This window comes from Enhydra lutris, unplaced genomic scaffold (genome assembly GCF_002288905.1).
Source record: "Enhydra lutris kenyoni isolate GAN:26980312 unplaced genomic scaffold, ASM228890v2 scaffoldscaffold5, whole genome shotgun sequence".
Lineage (NCBI taxonomy): Eukaryota > Metazoa > Chordata > Mammalia > Carnivora > Mustelidae > Enhydra > Enhydra lutris.
Window position 1 is genome coordinate 49987024 of NW_019154089.1, and position 20863 is coordinate 50007886.

Genomic DNA, 20863 nt, shown 5'->3' on the forward strand with positions numbered 1-20863 from the left:
AACTAGTTGGAAAACAACCTCATGAACAGTAGTAGAGGTTTCTGATGAATAACGTGCTCAAGAAGCTGTTCTCATCTCAAGTTTTTTTCTTTCTATCTAAAGTTATCCAACCAACCATCCATCCATCCATCCATCCATTCTCAAGAGTTAGAGGAAAAATAGGGTGATTATCTAGATCAACCAGCTATCCCACTGTTACTCCTCCCTGGCAGTCTGAATAATTTCTCACCCTGACAATACTTGTGAGATATGTACCTAACTTTGATGCCTACCCTAAAATAGAGTTATTCTGAAAGTCGCTCTCTCTTTTACAAGCTGAGTTATTTTTATCCCTGAAAATTCATAGAATTCTAGAATAAGAATCGCTCATAAAAGTTCAACTTTCACCCTAGGAAGAATGTGTTCCAACTCTTTGATTAGAGACAATCTGTGAAAAAAAAAAAAAAAATCTTTATAATAAGAGGCACACCAGTCCATGATTTAGAAGCTATAATTAGAAATTCTCAGGAATAGAGAAAATTTATTATCAGCTATATCACAATTAATTACAAAGCTAATTCTTTAACATGGAATATAATATTCTCTTCCAGTAACTCTGGTAATTCAAATTATCATACTTTAATTTTAAGTACTTCTAAAAAAGCCCAAACTTGGACTTAAATTCAAAATTTTATGAGTCTAGAATACACAAAAGTCCACACAAGGTTTTTTGGAAATTTGAAGATAAAATTCATGTCCATAAGACAGCATAAGATAAATTATTAGAAAAAATATAAACTAATGAATGGTTTAAGAAGATTATGGGAGAAGGATCCATGGAAGATCACCCATTTAACTTAGAACTTGAAAAGACAGGATTTTTTATCTTTAGATTTTTTTCTAAATCTATCTTTAGATTTTTTCTAAATCTAAGAGATTTAGAGAGGTAAAATAGAATGGGCTTGATTTTGACAAGTGGCTACATGAGAGGTGAAAGACAACTTCTTTTCCCCCCCTCTCCCTTTTTTAAAAAAGATTTTATTTATTTATGTGACAGAGAGAATAAGAGAGAGCAAGTATGAGGGTTAGGTAAGGACAGAGGAGAAGCAGACCCCCTGCTGAGCAGGGAGCTGGATGCGGGACTCAATCAGGGGACTCCAGGATCATGACCTGAGCTGAAGGCAGTTGCTCAACCAACTGAGCCACCCAGGTGCCCGAGATTAGTGACAACTTAACAATGGTTCAGGACTATAAAGTCATTAAACTAAATTGGAATGGCAAAAAGAACTGGGGGAACAATCTTGAAAATTAATCTGAAATACCAGCTAGACATGAGGAAAATGAACCAAAAAATTAAAACTGGGACACAGGGCTGGAGCCAAAGACATTGATCTGGCAATCCTGTTCACAAAAGTAATCAATGTTATTACCAAAACTGAGTGAAAGAGTGAAGGAGAAAAGTACAATGGGGGATTAAAAGTCCAACAACAGAAATCTCGAGGAATGAGAGAACAGATAGAAGAGCTAATGAAAAAAAAAAACAAAAATGTAAAGAAGTATAAGAAAACCAGTGGACTTGGGGCGCCTGGGTGGCTCAGTGGGTTAAGCCGCTGCCTTCGGCTCAGGTCATGATCTCAGGGTCCTGGGATCGAGCCCCACATTGGGCTCTCTGCTCAGCAGGGAGCCTGCTTCCTCCTCTCTCTCTGCCTGCCTCTCTGCCTGCTTGTGATCTCTCTCTGTCGAATAAATAAATAAAATCTTAAAAAAAAAAAAGAAAGAAAACCAGTGGACTTGATATGAAAAAAGTTTTTTCAGGAAGGTGGATGATGGGGAAAGCAGATCAATAATTTCAAATGTTTAAGAGAAGTTAAGTAGGCTGCTGTTTGAAAAGACCATTGGGTTTATCAGTGACAACAATACTGTACATATATCTGAAAACACTATCAATAGTTTACAGGGATAACTACAGGTTTGTTTCTTTCCTCAATAAATGAAAAACAATAAAGAATAGTTTTCGGTATCTGCAACTAAGAAGTTTGAGTTCTTCACTCAACTTGAAATAGGAAATGCTAGGGTGCCTGTAGGGCTTAGTTGGTTAAGTGCCCAAATTTTGATTTCAGCTCAGGTCATGATCTCAATGTTGTGAGACTGAGCCCTGGGTTGGGCTCCACACTGGGCACAGAGCCTGCTAAGATTCTCTCTCTGCCACCCCACTTTAAAAAAAAAAAAAAAAAAAAGTATATATATATATATATATATATATATATATATATATACACATATATGAAATTATAATGGAAATTTTAGTTACAATAATACCTTTAGGAGTTCCATCACTTCCAGCAGGGGAGCATACTGGTTGTGGAGACCTCAAGGGAAAAGATGCAGCATTCCTCATTGTTGAAGAATCTCCATCCTAAGAACAGAGTATAAAATTTATACCCCAAATGATAGGAGAGGCTTTAGAGAAATCTTAAACAGACCAATAAAAGACATAAACTACTGACAAGTAAAGTGTTGGTATTCAAAAGCATAATTCTTCTGCACTTTCCTGTTTTCTTCATGGTAAATCTTAGAAGAATTGAAACTGTATCCAAAAGAATCAACAGCCTATGCATGGCAATGAATAAGAAAACTGGTATTACTACTATGCTCCATTTTTTTTTTTTTTTAACTATTTTCTACATAAGGAGCTGTGAACACCCTACCAGGCTATAAACGTCTAGAGGGTAGAGTTCACGGTCATCTTTGTTATCCTTATATACATATAACTTATCTGATAATACCACCAAACCTATAACATATAACTTATCTGATAATACCACAAAACCAATTCCAGTATATGGACTATCTTAAAACATCAAAGCAACCTTAAATTTCAGGGAATAAAGTTATATGCAAGTTTTAGAGGTAAGAAGAACTATGTATTAATATATAAAGGTTCATTATTTAAAGGAACATTTTTGTGTGAACAAGTATTTAAAAATGAAACTATATTTCATTAAGAACCAAAATGTCTACATGTCTATAGCCAAGGACTGGCAAACTTCTTCTGTAAAGGGACAGATAATAAATATTTTAGGCTTTGTGAGCCACATGTAGTTTCTGCCACATACTGTTCTTTGTTGTTTAAAAATGTAAAAGCCGTTCTTAGTTGTAGGTCAAACTACTGGCCAGTTTACCAACCTCACTAGAGACTAAGCTCTATGAACACAGGAACCACATGGTACATTGCTAGATTCTCAGACCTGGTATCACCCTTGAAATACAGTAGATACCATTTAAACCATGGAATCAAAATAGGTTATGAAACGAGTTGGGATTGGGAGGGAGACAAAACATAAGAGACTCTTAATCTCACAAAACAAACTGAGGCTTGCTGGTGGCAGGGTGGTTTGGAGAGGGAGGTTGCATTATGGACACTGGGGAGGGTATGTGATATGGTGAGTGCTGTGAAGTGTGTGAGCCTGATGATTCACAGACCTGTGCCCCTGGGGCAAACAGTAATACATTAATAAAAATAATTTTAAAAAATCCTGTACTGTGAAACCCTTTGATAGATACGTTACTTGCAGTTTGAGGGATTAAGCCTCAAGGATACATTTATTAGACATACTAAGTGCCAAATAAAGACCAGGTAAATCCGCCCCCCGCCCCAAAAAAACAAAACACCAAAAAAACACAAAATAGGTCATGAAACAAATATTAGCACTATTTTATTACCTCAATGACAACTAATATATTACATACGTCACTACTTAGCCTGTGCACCATGTGTAGGTAGTCATCACTTGAGCCATGTCTAGGATTATCAGCATGATGATTAGCTGAATTGCCAGACAACGGGCCAGAAACTTTATTATCATGTATGTTTCTCAAACCACCTGCAACAATGGGACTTGATACTGATGCTGAAATTAATAAGAATAAAAACAAAAAGCTTTATAAAAATAAACTGTTAAAATAATGATTGTTCACAAAATAATTAAGCATACAGAAATTAAAGAAAGTAATATATTGAGCACTCACATACTCTCTAATGCTTGATCAAATCTTAACACTGTAACACATCATTCCAATCCATTTTTGAAAAGAAAACATCAGATAAGGTTGATGCTCTATGGAGAGCATCATATACATATACATGCATATTCCTATCCTCTGTTCCCTTCCCCTTACTTCATAAAAAAGTAACCACCATACTGAATTCACAGTTTACTCTATGAATATCTTTATGCCTTTACTATAAATGAATATATTCCTAAATAATTCAGAGCGCTGTTTCACATATAACTTTATATAAATGGTATGCTATATGTATGTATATATCCTTCTCTAACTTGCTTTTTATCCATTTTTACATGTAGTATTAAATTCACATATTTTAAGGAAACAGATATATTCTGCTGCATAATGTAAACAATATTCACTCTTATATTCAATGTTTTCATTGCTTCAGTATTTCTGCTGTCATAAACAATGCATATTCTTGTACATGTATACATGTACCTGTATTGTATTCTTATACATGACTTTTTTACAAATGTGTCTAGGAGTGAAACTGCTGGATACGCCCATTTTAATTTTTTTTAGAAGATTTTATTTATTTATTTGACATAGAGAGTGAGAGAGCACAAGCACCGGGAGCAGCAGAGGGAGAAAGGGAGAAGCAGGCTCCCCACTGAGGTGGGAGCCTAACTTGGGGCTCAATCCCAGGACACTGAGATCATGACCCGAGCTGAAGGCAGACTCTTAACTGACTGAGCCACCCAGGTACCCCTGGATATGTCCATTTTTAAACCTTACTAAATATTAACAAATAGCTTTCCAAATTACTTATGTCCATTTGTACTCCACTGGCAGTATATCAGAGATCTTACTGCTTTATATCCTTGTCAACCTGAGAATGGGAATGTGTCTGTCACTTTAACTGTTACATTTCCTTGATTAATAGTGAAGCCACACATCTTTTCATGGTCTACTAGCCACTCAGATTCCCTCCTTAACGCAAATCATAAGAACACAGTCTTCTACATTTTCTTTTTAAAATTTTTCAGTTTTGTTTTTTGTCACGCTTAGGTCTTTAATCCATCTTATCTGTGTAGTTGAGACAGGAATTCAATTTTACTTTTTTCCATATGGATAACTAATTGTCTCAGCACATGGTAGAACTTACAGATAAAACTGGGTATGTTTTATCTTCTTCCCTTTTCTTAAGGGAGAGAGAATCTGAACTACTAAAGGATGCATATACATTGTGAATTATGATATTGTCAAAATGCTCTCTAAAAAGATTGTACCAATTTACATCCCTATGAAGAATATAAGAAGTTTAAATTTCCCTGCACATTTGTTGATACTAGGTATCACACAACTAAAAAATGTTTACTCATAGAGTTAATATAAAATTTTATTTCATTTTAATTTTGATTCACATCTCTAATCAGATCATGTTTTGAAGAGAAAAAAGGGATAAGAAAGACATATGTGGGACAACTGGTGATAAATGAATATAGATTGCATATCAAATGATTGTACAGAACTGTTCTTATTTTTTTTAGAGGTGAATTATTACATTTGGTGTTTATATAACTTCCTTCTTCTTAGCAGATGTATTTAATGGCAAAGAGTTATGACGCCTGTTGATGAAGGGGTTCACTGAGCTCATCTTTCAACTTTTCTACACAGTTAAAATTTTTGTAACATTAAGTTGAAAAAAGTTTTAAATGTTACCTTCCACATACTCTAAATTTCCATATATATATTTGCCTTATTTCTGGATTCTTTTCTGTCCCATTTACCTACCCACTTGTTCCTTCCACACTATATTTTACTTGTGATAACCTTAGTATCTAGGTGGGGTAACATTTGTAGTTTCCTGAGTAATCCCTGAGTAACATTTGTAGTTTCTCAAATATCAGAGAATGTCCAATAATTCTGTTTCATTACTGAACAGGCAAATGTTCAAACTAACATTTCTCTTTTGATTTTGTGATTTCAACTTCTGGAAAAGCTGGGTTTATCTTGTTTAAAAAACAACAATCAGAGTAAAAGTTGACGTTCTTTCCTAGACGTATGAATGCGCATGTGATATTTCCTTAAGAAAGAAATGTGTCCTTTTAACGTTTTTCTTTGATTACAGTTAAAATGTTCCTTACACCTTTCTGTGCCAGAGTATACTAATATTTCACAAGTAACAAGAATATACAAAATACATACATACTCATGTTCGGCACTCAAACTGAATTCTATAATGTTGGAGGTCAAATGTGTGACCTGCCTCCTAATTTTCCCTTAAATTAGTGTATAAAATAGTCTCAACCTCGTATTTCATTAACTAGTTTTGGGAAACCAGAAGATGGCTGTTTTGATTGAAGACTAAATTAGAAGTCTGTAAGTTAAAAAGTTTATGTAAAGGACATTTAACTCCATGCAATATAGAAAAGAATACACTCAGAAACTAGTAACTGAATGCAAATGTTAAAAATTTGCTGTTAATTACGGGGGACAAAAACACACAAATTTTTGTATTTCCTTTTGTACTTTTTAAAAATTTTCCAAAAAGTGCATACTTTTTAAAAAATTTTAAGTATATACTTTATTTACATTACTAATAAAAAATAATTTCGAAGTCATGACATATGTCCCAAAGCAATATAACCTTAAGAAGACATTACCAACTGATTTCAACTGAGAACTAGTAATCTAATTCCATAAATTTTTGCATCTAAGATTATTTTCTCTATCAGCACTGTATTTAGTCTATAGTAAAATTTTCACACTATATATCCTCTACCAATTAAAACATAATTCTTCTTCAGCTTTAGTGCTATGTAAGAAGAAAGCCCAATTAAGAAAAATAAGAATACTTCCTATTTTCATAACTAGGTATCTAGTTGTATAACAGGTATCTCATAATTAGGTATCTCAGTTGTATAATAACCTAATCCAAAGAATCATAGGACAGGGATCCTTTTACCTCCCAAATGATGAATTTCAGGATAGTGTTTTAGTTTGTATTTTAAAAATTATAAAAACAAAAAATAAATTCGCTGAAATTACAGGCATTCCCTATAAATAAACCACGAATTTCTTACCTTGTTGCATCTGTGGATGTGTTGTGTAACTTGAAGGATGGGAATATGGCATGTATCCTGCAGGGCTTTGTGGGGCATATGGACTAGGCACTGGGCTATTTTGTTGTGGCATAAATCTGTTCCCAGAGCTTGTCTGTGGTGGCACAAACCGGCTAAAACCCAAAATCCAAATAAACAATATCAGGAAATGAAATAAATACGCTATTCCCTGAAATTTCACTGCCATAAAATTTTCCAAACTCTGATTTGTATAAAACAAAATATACAAACAGTAAATTTTGAAAAACAGAGAATATAAAAATTATTCTTGATTCACAATTTAAGAGTTACACTGAACAATTTGTAAAAACAGGTAATTCATTTATTTTACTTGCATAAAAGCATCCATTTGTTTAAGATAAAGTCATGCTCCCTAAATTCTACTCTATAAATTTTATTATCTCAAACACATTATTTTAATACATTCTTTGTCTGTATGAATTTAAGTTACTAAGATGCTAGTTCAATTAGTGTATTAGAACATTTCTGTATCTGACATTTTAAGACAAAAGTTCATGTGAATTACTACTTAAGGCAAAGCATCTTAATTTTTCAACTACATGTAATTCACCATTACCTAAAGGTATGTATACAGTGTACATTCAAAAGCATATTCATCACAGAAAATAATACTTCATAAAATGATGCATATATTACCTGGAGGGGCTATGTGAGATAGTGGTTTGTTGATAATTGGAAGATGCAGGACTACTGTGCATGGAATTCTGAGAAAGTTTATACTGAGACATCATCATTCCTACATATCACATAAAAATGGAAAGCATGTTATTTTTTTTAATGGTAAAATATCTTTTAAATAATTTAAAGCAATTGCTCTATGACAAACATTCAAAAGTTCTTTCTGTTCTTTCCTTTTTTTGACCCACATGTTCATTTTGAAGAGCAAAAAGAGAAACTAAGTTTCAAATACAACCAATTTTACCAAAACATCCTTTTACCATGTAACTAATCCAGGACCAGAGACAGAGATTTAATTAAAAAAATTTTTTTTACTTGATTACTTAATGTCCAATCATTTAGCCTTACAATTGAAAAGAACCTTTAGAAGTCACTTTATCTACCTGTAACCAAATACTACACAATTCCTCCTACAATTGGTCCTTGGGTGTTTTTTCCATTACATGGACTACTTTATTATAGACATCTCCAGTCTTTAAGGCTTTATTTCACAGAACCACTTGTTTCACTCATTTCACAGATTTCAGTTTAAAAAAAATACTATTTTATTGAGGGGCCCAAAGTTTTGAGTTGCTGCAATTTCCATCTGAATGTTTTGATGTGAAACAGAATGTTCCTATTCCCTCTTCCACAATAATTCTTTGCCACATAGTAAAGATTAAATGAATATTTGATTAAATAATAAAAATGTGAGGATAGCTTTAAGATTCTCACATTTCTTTTTAAGGTAGACACTATTCATTTATTACATAAATGACATTTTGTTATATAGAAGATACAGAAAAATTCAGTTATTTAGACATTTTAAAATCAAATACAAAATCAGTGACCCTGAACTTTCTTATGTATAGCTTATCTTTTGGGGAGCTTCAAGCATCACATTATATTCTTAAATTCCATTTCCTGCTACTGATATGAAAAGTGCCTTTCACCAAAAACATTCAAACAGAAATTACATGTTCATTTGCCAGTAATACTGCAGTAGGGATTCTAGTTCTGAAACAGTAGGTGAATGAGATGAGGGCTCAAAATCACCTCAGAATTTATCACTAAAAATGTGTTTTCTTTTACATGCAGTCGAAATTAACTTCTGAGCTTTCTCTTCCAACTCAAATTCAGTAGTAAATCATACATTCCACAGCTTAATAATTACTGTAATTATTGATTTTTTTTTTTTTTTTGTGGAGAGGGAGGGCAATCCTCTAGAAGATGAGAGTTAAAAAATGTTTCCCCTGAATTAACAGTCTGGAACAAGTTGGAATTACTAGTTTGACAGCAATGGCTTTATTTAAAAAGGGGGCAAATGAAATTTCTAATAGTCCCTTCTGATCATCTCAAAGTTCCAAAGAACTATGAATAAAGTGATTTGCATATTATTAAATATGCTCCATATGTGTGACTCACATTTACATTTAGCAACCAAAAATCACCTTTTCAAATTTTAAAGCCAAATATCACCAGGGAAACGCTTAGAAAAAAATCATAATATGCAATGAATCAATTCATTTTTTAATGCTAAGTTTATGTTTTCATGAAGTATGATATGGAGAAGTTAATGTTTTTGACTAAGATATAAGTGCATGTAGTATAAAATACTAAATGAGTGATTGAAAGGTAAATACTCTAAACGCTTTTTATTAGGGTGATTTACTACCCAAATTAAATATTTTAAATATTTTAAAATGTTACAAAATGTAGTATAAGTAATTTTGGAAGACTTTCTTTATTGAATTTTATTTTATTTTTTAAAAGATTTTATTTATTTGACAGAGAGAGACAGAGTGAAAGAGGGAACACAAACAGAGGGCTTGGGAGAGGGAGAAGCAGGCTCCCTGCCTAGCAGGAAGCCTGATGTAGAGCTCAATCCTAGGACCCTGGGATCATGAGGAGCTGAAGGCAGACGCTTAACAACTGAGCCACCCAGGTGTCCCCTTTATTCAATTTTATATATACTCACATTATCTTATACTTAATGCTCCTATCCTGTAAGTTTCTCTTCCAATCAATGATCTCTCCATATTTTCTTTCATTGCAACATTCTTCCAGAGCATTTAATTCTAGATTTACTTTCACCATTTCTATCTGTCTCCTCCTACTGCAATCTAGCTTGTTGGTTCTGGTGAAGAATCAATTATCAAAGTAATTCTAGATTTACTTTCACCATTCCTATCTGTCTCCTCCTACTGCAATCTAGCTTGTTGGTTCTGGTGAAGAATAAGTGTCCAGCAAACCTGCCTTCGATTTGCAGAAAGGGGGTTTGGGCAGAAGCATTTCCATAAACTCACTTTGGGGAATGAAGAGTAACTATGCAATTGCTTTAAAAACACAACTCTCGGGGCGCCTGGGTGGCTCAGTGGGTTAAGCCGCTGCCTTCGGCTCGGGTCATGATCTCAGGGTCCTGGGATCGAGTCCCGCATCGAGCTCTCTGCTCAGCAGGGAGTCTGCTTCTCTCTCTCTCTCTCTGCCTGCCTCTCCATCTACTTGTGATCTCTCTCTGTCAAATAAATAAATAAAAAAAATAAAATAAATAAAAAAAATAAATAAAAAAAAAAATAAAAAATAAAAACACAACTCACACTCAAATACAAGACTAGGAAATGGAGTGAAGGGCAATATTCTTAAATATAATTCATCTGTTAACTAAGTTGAACTTGAATTGTCTAAACTATTCCCTTCTATTTTAATCTTGAGAGCCAAATAAGTATGTGGGCTTGAGAAATTCAGTACAAATGCTCATGGGTACTCCTTGACTACATAAAAATCATATCTATATTAAATATCATATTTTTATGCTTTTTATGGTATTTATTATAAATAGGTTTTTTCCTTAATAACAATAATACTTAAAACCTACTTTTCTGTTGCTAAGGCAACAGAAGTGTTATACCAATTTACTATATAACTATGAATGTAATCATCAGTACTAAAACTTGGTACAATTAGTTATACAAGTACTGCATGTTGAAAAGCTCTGCAAATATTTTTATTATATGATTAATGAAAAGACTTCTTTCATACTAATTCCATGATTTTCTAAAATAAAAAGACTTCTAAAGCTCTTTGATTAAGTGAATGAATGCATTCTGAAATATCTAACAAAATATACTTTAGCTTTGTCTAATTCCCAAGGAATTTAGTTACATATTAAACTGTAAGAATATTAACAGCCATTTAGTTTCCTTCTTATTCTTGGCTGGATTCAAGTTATCAACTTCATAGATGATAGGCTACCTTATTAAAGGAGACACCTGAATTTAATTACATGTGAAACAAGCTCTGACAAGAGGCCCACAAAAAAATATAATATGAAAATCAATGAAAAACCTCACCACTTTGTACATATCTGTTCTGCATACTTTTCTCCCTGAAAACATTAGGACTCCTTGCCAGGACGGCCTGCAACAAGACTGGTATGTCGCCTTCTGGATCATCACTGCCAAGGTTATCTTTTAACTCTCTGGAAGTAAAAAAGATAAACATCAAAAATCAGAATAGTGAATAAGAATTCCCCATTCTATATTAGTTAGATAGCAATTCACTAGTGAAATTCAGAAAAGATTGAACTAGAAAATAAAAAATCTATGGCATAAAAAAAAAAAATCACAAAAGATGTCCAAAAACTTCATGGATTTTTGAAGATGCTATTCCTGGAAAAGAATTATCAAAAATGACAGGGAAGAGTTCTTCTAAGGAAAACTTTTTTCCCCATTTTATTTTAAAAAGAGGGAAAAAAGCCCCCCAACAAGGAAAAAAAAAAAAAGCCTCAAACATGATTTTATGGAACTATGAGTTTATTTAAGAATGTTCACATTAGTTTCAAAGTAGAAAATAGAATCAACTCTAAACTATTTAAAATAATGAAAGGGTACAGAGATGATAATTATGCATAGAAGCTGGTGTTTGGGCTTAGAATATATTTTCTCTCTTACATTTGAATATGAGTCTGCCTTTTTGAGAATGTCCTCTGAATAAAATAATGCTGCCACATTGGTTAAGACAAGACCCAGAGGTTATGCAATTTTTCCATCTAATATTCTTCTCTCAAATAAAGTCATCTGGGGGCAAAAAAACCCCAAGCAACTGGTCAAGCATAGTTGTAATTTTTAATAAACTTAAAAGTAAGTAGCAAATTAAATTTACAACAATGGAACATAAGTGATAAAATTAAATATACATCGTGTTTTTAATTTTGTATTCTACATGTCTCTGTTCCACTAATTAAATCTAATAAGAAAGATTTATAAAAATGGTGTCCAATGATAAATTTCAATAAATTTCTGGGGGCAGTCTTAAAGCAGCTTTCCATAAAATAAATCACAAATGTGTATGTGCTACTTCCCTTTTTAAATATATTAAATATTTGGTGATAATTGTTGATACAATATGTAGACACTGATGAATTTCTGGAGGGACAAAATATTAATATTACACTTCCTTCTGATTTTTACTAATTTCTGTTTCTCCATCAGAAAATTCAAATTCAGTATATTACTGTGACAGTCATCACATCTCCATTATATCGTGCTTTATCCTCATTCCTCTAAATAATGAATCTTTAAATTAAAAAGCAAAAATTAGAGGCATCTGGGTGGCTCAGTCAGTTGAGCTCTTGATTTAGCTCAGGTCATGATTTCAGGGTCCTGGGACTGGGCCCTGTGTTAGGCTCCATGCTTAGCAGGCAGCCTGCTTGAAGATTCTTTTTCTCCCTCTGCCTCCCCCTCCACTTTACACACTGTCTCTCAAATCAATCAATCAATCAATCTTAAAAAAATAAATAAATAAAAAGCAAAAACTAAAGAAAGGATACATGAGTACCACTGTATAATGAGATGTGAAGGGATAAGAATAGGAATTTTAATTTTTTTTTTAAATATTTTATTTTTAAATAATCCTACACCCAGTGTGGGGCTTGGAACTCAAAACTCTGATATCAAAAGTCACATGCTCTACGGACTGAGCCAACCATGCACCCTGAGAGATTTAACTTTTTATATATTTCTGTGTTGTTAAGATATTATAAGTATGTACTAGTTCTGTAGTAAAAATTTTTCAAAGTATATTCATATGCAAAAATTTTATAAATAAGCTATATAATTTATATTATTTAAAAAAATCTATTGTGTGAAAATACACACTTATGTTCAGATGGTATGATAAATCCTGGGGAAAATTACTCCCAATTTTGTAGTAGCCATCCATGGAGTCAGTCATTGAGTTCTGGTTAAGTTCCCATGGAAAGCATGTGAGCCTATTCCAAATAAAGCTAGCAGTACAGTCCCTGGTACTTGGAAATTCTAACCACTCTAGCAATATCAAGGAAGAGACAGCTTCTTGAGCAACTTTACAGCCCCTTGCACAGATCTACCTTGATTAACCCCAAAGCTATTCAAAAAGAGTTGAAAAGACCTTCATATAGCTACATGGGTCAGCACTATTGTCTCAAAATAACTATGGCCTATTTAAATCTCATTGTAAGGTTCACTTAGATTCATATATTTTATATTATTTTTAAATAAAGGGTTTACCTTTTATTACCTTTTATAATTTTATTATTATTACTATTTATTTGTTTAGAGAGAGCAAGAGAACACACGCATGGGAGCTGCAGAGGGCGAGGGAGAAGCAGACTCCCTGCTCAGCAGAGAGCCGGATGCGGGAACTTAATCCCAGGACCCCGAGATCATGCCTGGAGCAGAAGGCAGATGCTGAACCCCACTGAGTCATGCAGGCGCCCCTAATCATATATTTTAAAATTAAACAGTGTTTGTAAATTTTCTGAAATAAAGAATAAAACCAGGAATACAGACTCTCTTAGACCAAAACCTTTCACTTTTAAATTATACTTACATGTGATCTGTTGATACCTGGTTGAGGCTATGGACAAGTTGTGAAACCAAATTATCATCCCTACAGGCCAAAAGGCAGTTCACCTCTTCTGCTATTCGTGCATTAAAGAGAAGGCTCTTTGTAGTTGTAGCAGGTAAAGGGGATGGAAGAGGCAGCTGGTTCAGGACTATTTGGAATAAAATCACATTATTAGAAATTGAGTGGCTATAAGAAGACTTCTTACAATATTTGCTTATAAAATACTTATTTACAAATATTTTGGGATTAAAAATAAGTTATAAATAGCAATGGGACAAATTATTAAAAGGCATTCTACCTCTCCGCCCACCTCCCCCCAAACCCCAATCAACTCTGTAAAACCCTGAATCATCACTTGGGCAATAACAGAGTTTATTACTCCCTAAGAATAAAACTCAACTCCTTTATATGCATGACTTTTCACACCTTAAATCTTTATTCACTTAAAAAATGAATAGCCAAAAAGGTAGGGTTAAAAGGTAACTTCTAAGAATTAAGAATACATTCATTGATCTCATTTACTTTTGCTTCTGAGATTTATCAGAATCATTAGTAATCCCATATAAATAAACCAAGTAATTATACCTAACTCCTCACCTGATATTTAGACAAGTAATATGTTTTTAAAAAGCTTAAGTATATATAAAAAAATAAATAGATCACTTCAGCAGAAGAACATTCATTATAGAATAGGGGTTCTAGTGGAAGCCAAATAACTAAGGAATTATGCTTTCAGTTATAAATTCCTAAATAGTTCTCTCTTTATTCTAGTCTAACAGAAAACAAAAGGACATAAATGTTTATAGAGTAGTTTAAATTCAGCTATTTGTCTTCAATTTGTCTTCAAATAATGGAAATCTATTCATCTGTCTAAAGTAAAAGTTAAGAAAGTTAACTAAAGTATCTTTGTTTTTGGCTTAATTTCTAATCACCTATATACAGTGTTACAGGCTGCTCATCCCAGTGGCTAATAACAGGTTTTTTATTAATAAAAATACAGGAAACAGATTATTACTTAATAGGTAGTGTTTATTGGGCTAACTTTTAAAATATAAGGTACAGTTGAGATAATCGGGAGGACAACCAAAAGTAAAGTCCTGGTAGTATATCTGATTTGGCACTCCTACATATTTTATGAATTTGTGTCTTACCTGTAACAAAATGACAACAAAAACTAAAGACAGTTTCAGAAGTTTTCTTACCTGTATTATCCTAACTCCACCAGCTACTTTCTTATTCAGTAAAGACTAATGAACACAGATAAAAACACTTCTTAAAGTTATTTTCTCATAGTTCCTTTACTATAAAGCCCCAAAGTTTGTATAATATGAAGTGTTCACCTTCTACTTTTCCCTCTTGTATCTCTTTTTCTCTTTATTTACTTAGATAGGATGACATAGGGACTAACACTGGGGGTTGCTTTTTGTGCCATTACCCAGGGACTAAGAATTAGAGTTAGAGATGGCTACCATAAGATAGAGTTCCTAAAAAACTGTGTTACACGAGGTAAATCTCAAAAGAATGACAAAATTCTTTGAACTTAAATGATCAGAGTAAAATGGGCTGCTGATATCTATAGCAAACTCCAATAGATTACTGAAGAGGACATCCAAAATGAACATTGCTAAGAAATTAGATTAACTTGGGCTATCAAACCTTCTTCTTTAAAGGACGGTTTCAGTTACCATTTCTAGAAATGCTTTTTTAAAAGTTGTATTTGCTCCTATATGTAAATCCATGCTTCTTCAGTTTTGATTTTTCTTTACTGCTTTGTCTCATCTTTGGTCTATACTTTTGCACTTATCCCTTCATTGTGTTAAGACCTTTAAACAAACAAATGCCACCATTTCTTAATGTATCTTTAGGATGAAAAAGAAATGAAGGTCTGATTATCTATTAGCTGACTACACTAATTTTGTTATTTTCACATGTATGTCAATAAACCAAAGGAAGTAATGATGCTTGTCATTCAAAAGCTAATATCTGAAATAATTTGTTATTTATGACAACTAAAAATAATTTTTTCTACAGTCTCTCTTAAAATCATTGTTAACACAGAATAGAACATAAATTAGATAAATTAACAAACTTACGGTCTGTGAGACTAGCAATCCCCGCAAGAGTAGTAATGGGGACATGGGGCATATCCCCATTCATCCTGAAGTTCTGGAATGGTGTTGCCTATAAAAGTACTTAGTTCAGGTGCCAGCTGTCATTACTTCCCATTTCCCAAACACTGCAACAAAAACAGACAATTATTTTTAAAATACGTCAAATATAATACCATTGGGGAAATGCCTATAAAAAATAAGATTATCTGATTTTCTTTTTTTTTAAAGATTTTATTTATTTATTTGAGAGAGAGACAGTGAGAGAGAGCATGAGCAAGGAGAAGGTCAGAGGGAGAAGCAGACTCCCCATGGAGCTAAGTGTCCAGCAAACCTGCCTTCGATTTGCAGAAAGGGGGTTTGGGCAGAAGCATTTCCATAAACTCACTTTGGGGAATGAAGAGTAACTATGCAATTGCTTTAAAAACACAACTCTCGGGGCGCCTGGGTGGCTCAGTGGGTTAAGCCGCTGCCTTCGGCTCGGGTCATGATCTCAGGGTCCTGGGATCGAGTCCCGCATCGAGCTCTCTGCTCAGCAGGGAGTCTGCTTCTCTCTCTCTCTCTCTGCCTGCCTCTCCATCTACTTGTGATCTCTCTCTGTCAAATAAATAAATAAAAAAAATAAAATAAATAAAAAAAATAAATAAAAAAAAAAATAAAAAATAAAAACACAACTCACACTCAAATACAAGACTAGGAAATGGAGTGAAGGGCAATATTCTTAAATATAATTCATCTGTTAACTAAGTTGAACTTGAATTGTCTAAACTATTCCCTTCTATTTTAATCTTGAGAGCCAAATAAGTATGTGGGCTTGAGAAATTCAGTACAAATGCTCATGGGTACTCCTTGACTACATAAAAATCATATCTATATTAAATATCATATTTTTATGCTTTTTATGGTATTTATTATAAATAGGTTTTTTCCTTAATAACAATAATACTTAAAACCTACTTTTCTGTTGCTAAGGCAACAGAAGTGTTATACCAATTTACTATATAACTATGAATGTAATCATCAGTACTAAAACTTGGTACAATTAGTTATACAAGTACTGCATGTTGAAAAGCTCTGCAAATATTTTTATTATATGATTAATGAAAAGACTTCTTTCATACTAATTCCATGATTTTCTAAAATAAAAAGACTTCTAAAGCTCTTTGATTAAGTGAATGAATGCATTCTGAAATATCTAACAAAATATACTTTAGCTTTGTCTAATTCCCAAGGAATTTAGTTACATATTAAACTGTAAGAATATTAACAGCCATTTAGTTTCCTTCTTATTCTTGGCTGGATTCAAGTTATCAACTTCATAGATGATAGGCTACCTTATTAAAGGAGACACCTGAATTTAATTACATGTGAAACAAGCTCTGACAAGAGGCCCACAAAAAAATATAATATGAAAATCAATGAAAAACCTCACCACTTTGTACATATCTGTTCTGCATACTTTTCTCCCTGAAAACATTAGGACTCCTTGCCAGGACGGCCTGCAACAAGACTGGTATGTCGCCTTCTGGATCATCACTGCCAAGGTTATCTTTTAACTCTCTGGAAGTAAAAAAGATAAACATCAAAAATCAGAATAGTGAATAAGAATTCCCCATTCTATATTAGTTAGATAGCAATTCACTAGTGAAATTCAGAAAAGATTGAACTAGAAAATAAAAAATCTATGGCATAAAAAAAAAAAATCACAAAAGATGTCCAAAAACTTCATGGATTTTTGAAGATGCTATTCCTGGAAAAGAATTATCAAAAATGACAGGGAAGAGTTCTTCTAAGGAAAACTTTTTTCCCCATTTTATTTTAAAAAGAGGGAAAAAAGCCCCCCAACAAGGAAAAAAAAAAAAAGCCTCAAACATGATTTTATGGAACTATGAGTTTATTTAAGAATGTTCACATTAGTTTCAAAGTAGAAAATAGAATCAACTCTAAACTATTTAAAATAATGAAAGGGTACAGAGATGATAATTATGCATAGAAGCTGGTGTTTGGGCTTAGAATATATTTTCTCTCTTACATTTGAATATGAGTCTGCCTTTTTGAGAATGTCCTCTGAATAAAATAATGCTGCCACATTGGTTAAGACAAGACCCAGAGGTTATGCAATTTTTCCATCTAATATTCTTCTCTCAAATAAAGTCATCTGGGGGCAAAAAAACCCCAAGCAACTGGTCAAGCATAGTTGTAATTTTTAATAAACTTAAAAGTAAGTAGCAAATTAAATTTACAACAATGGAACATAAGTGATAAAATTAAATATACATCGTGTTTTTAATTTTGTATTCTACATGTCTCTGTTCCACTAATTAAATCTAATAAGAAAGATTTATAAAAATGGTGTCCAATGATAAATTTCAATAAATTTCTGGGGGCAGTCTTAAAGCAGCTTTCCATAAAATAAATCACAAATGTGTATGTGCTACTTCCCTTTTTAAATATATTAAATATTTGGTGATAATTGTTGATACAATATGTAGACACTGATGAATTTCTGGAGGGACAAAATATTAATATTACACTTCCTTCTGATTTTTACTAATTTCTGTTTCTCCATCAGAAAATTCAAATTCAGTATATTACTGTGACAGTCATCACATCTCCATTATATCGTGCTTTATCCTCATTCCTCTAAATAATGAATCTTTAAATTAAAAAGCAAAAATTAGAGGCATCTGGGTGGCTCAGTCAGTTGAGCTCTTGATTTAGCTCAGGTCATGATTTCAGGGTCCTGGGACTGGGCCCTGTGTTAGGCTCCATGCTTAGCAGGCAGCCTGCTTGAAGATTCTTTTTCTCCCTCTGCCTCCCCCTCCACTTTACACACTGTCTCTCAAATCAATCAATCAATCAATCTTAAAAAAATAAATAAATAAAAAGCAAAAACTAAAGAAAGGATACATGAGTACCACTGTATAATGAGATGTGAAGGGATAAGAATAGGAATTTTAATTTTTTTTTTAAATATTTTATTTTTAAATAATCCTACACCCAGTGTGGGGCTTGGAACTCAAAACTCTGATATCAAAAGTCACATGCTCTACGGACTGAGCCAACCATGCACCCTGAGAGATTTAACTTTTTATATATTTCTGTGTTGTTAAGATATTATAAGTATGTACTAGTTCTGTAGTAAAAATTTTTCAAAGTATATTCATATGCAAAAATTTTATAAATAAGCTATATAATTTATATTATTTAAAAAAATCTATTGTGTGAAAATACACACTTATGTTCAGATGGTATGATAAATCCTGGGGAAAATTACTCCCAATTTTGTAGTAGCCATCCATGGAGTCAGTCATTGAGTTCTGGTTAAGTTCCCATGGAAAGCATGTGAGCCTATTCCAAATAAAGCTAGCAGTACAGTCCCTGGTACTTGGAAATTCTAACCACTCTAGCAATATCAAGGAAGAGACAGCTTCTTGAGCAACTTTACAGCCCCTTGCACAGATCTACCTTGATTAACCCCAAAGCTATTCAAAAAGAGTTGAAAAGACCTTCATATAGCTACATGGGTCAGCACTATTGTCTCAAAATAACTATGGCCTATTTAAATCTCATTGTAAGGTTCACTTAGATTCATATATTTTATATTATTTTTAAATAAAGGGTTTACCTTTTATTACCTTTTATAATTTTATTATTATTACTATTTATTTGTTTAGAGAGAGCAAGAGAACACACGCATGGGAGCTGCAGAGGGCGAGGGAGAAGCAGACTCCCTGCTCAGCAGAGAGCCGGATGCGGGAACTTAATCCCAGGACCCCGAGATCATGCCTGGAGCAGAAGGCAGATGCTGAACCCCACTGAGTCATGCAGGCGCCCCTAATCATATATTTTAAAATTAAACAGTGTTTGTAAATTTTCTGAAATAAAGAATAAAACCAGGAATACAGACTCTCTTAGACCAAAACCTTTCACTTTTAAATTATACTTACATGTGATCTGTTGATACCTGGTTGAGGCTATGGACAAGTTGTGAAACCAAATTATCATCCCTACAGGCCAAAAGGCAGTTCACCTCTTCTGCTATTCGTGCATTAAAGAGAAGGCTCTTTGTAGTTGTAGCAGGTAAAGGGGATGGAAGAGGCAGCTGGTTCAGGACTATTTGGAATAAAATCACATTATTAGAAATTGAGTGGCTATAAGAAGACTTCTTACAATATTTGCTTATAAAATACTTATTTACAAATATTTTGGGATTAAAAATAAGTTATAAATAGCAATGGGACAAATTATTAAAAGGCATTCTACCTCTCCGCCCACCTCCCCCCAAACCCCAATCAACTCTGTAAAACCCTGAATCATCACTTGGGCAATAACAGAGTTTATTACTCCCTAAGAATAAAACTCAACTCCTTTATATGCATGACTTTTCACACCTTAAATCTTTATTCACTTAAAAAATGAATAGCCAAAAAGGTAGGGTTAAAAGGTAACTTCTAAGAATTAAGAATACATTCATTGATCTCATTTACTTTTGCTTCTGAGATTTATCAGAATCATTAGTAATCCCATATAAATAAACCAAGTAATTATACCTAACTCCTCACCTGATATTTAGACAAGTAATATGTTTTTAAAAAGCTTAAGTATATATAAAAAAATAAATAGATCACTTCAGCAGAAGAACATTCATTATAGAATAGGGGTTCTAGTGGAAGCCAAATAACTAAGGAATTATGCTTTCAGTTATAAATTCCTAAATAGTTCTCTCTTTATTCTAGTCTAACAGAAAACAAAAGGACATAAATGTTTATAGAGTAGTTTAAATTCAGCTATTTGTCTTCAATTTGTCTTCAAATAATGGAAATCTATTCATCTGTCTAAAGTAAAAGTTAAGAAAGTTAACTAAAGTATCTTTGTTTTTGGCTTAATTTCTAATCACCTATATACAGTGTTACAGGCTGCTCATCCCAGTGGCTAATAACAGGTTTTTTATTAATAAAAATACAGGAAACAGATTATTACTTAATAGGTAGTGTTTATTGGGCTAACTTTTAAAATATAAGGTACAGTTGAGATAATCGGGAGGACAACCAAAAGTAAAGTCCTGGTAGTATA

At 33.1% G+C, this 20863-nt stretch overlaps 1 protein-coding gene across 3 annotated transcripts in view; it reads right to left on the bottom strand.

Moving 5' to 3' along the window:
* The window catches only part of LOC111140842 (NIPBL, cohesin loading factor), a 111975-nt gene extending 96063 nt beyond the window's left edge, over nt 1-15912 (bottom strand). For all 3 annotated transcript variants that reach the window (XM_022493056.1, XM_022493054.1, XM_022493055.1), the window contains exons 1-7: nt 15773-15912; nt 13662-13827; nt 11144-11271; nt 7773-7872; nt 7077-7228; nt 3730-3890; nt 2299-2395 (exon numbers count right to left, since the gene is read on the bottom strand). In XM_022493056.1, coding sequence (XP_022348764.1) covers nt 2299-2395; nt 3730-3890; nt 7077-7228; nt 7773-7872; nt 11144-11271; nt 13662-13827; nt 15773-15836 — 868 coding nt within the window. In that variant the 5' untranslated portion in view covers nt 15837-15912. The remainder of the gene's footprint in view (nt 1-2298; nt 2396-3729; nt 3891-7076; nt 7229-7772; nt 7873-11143; nt 11272-13661; nt 13828-15772) is intronic.
* Between the last annotated feature and the right edge of the window lie 4951 nt (nt 15913-20863).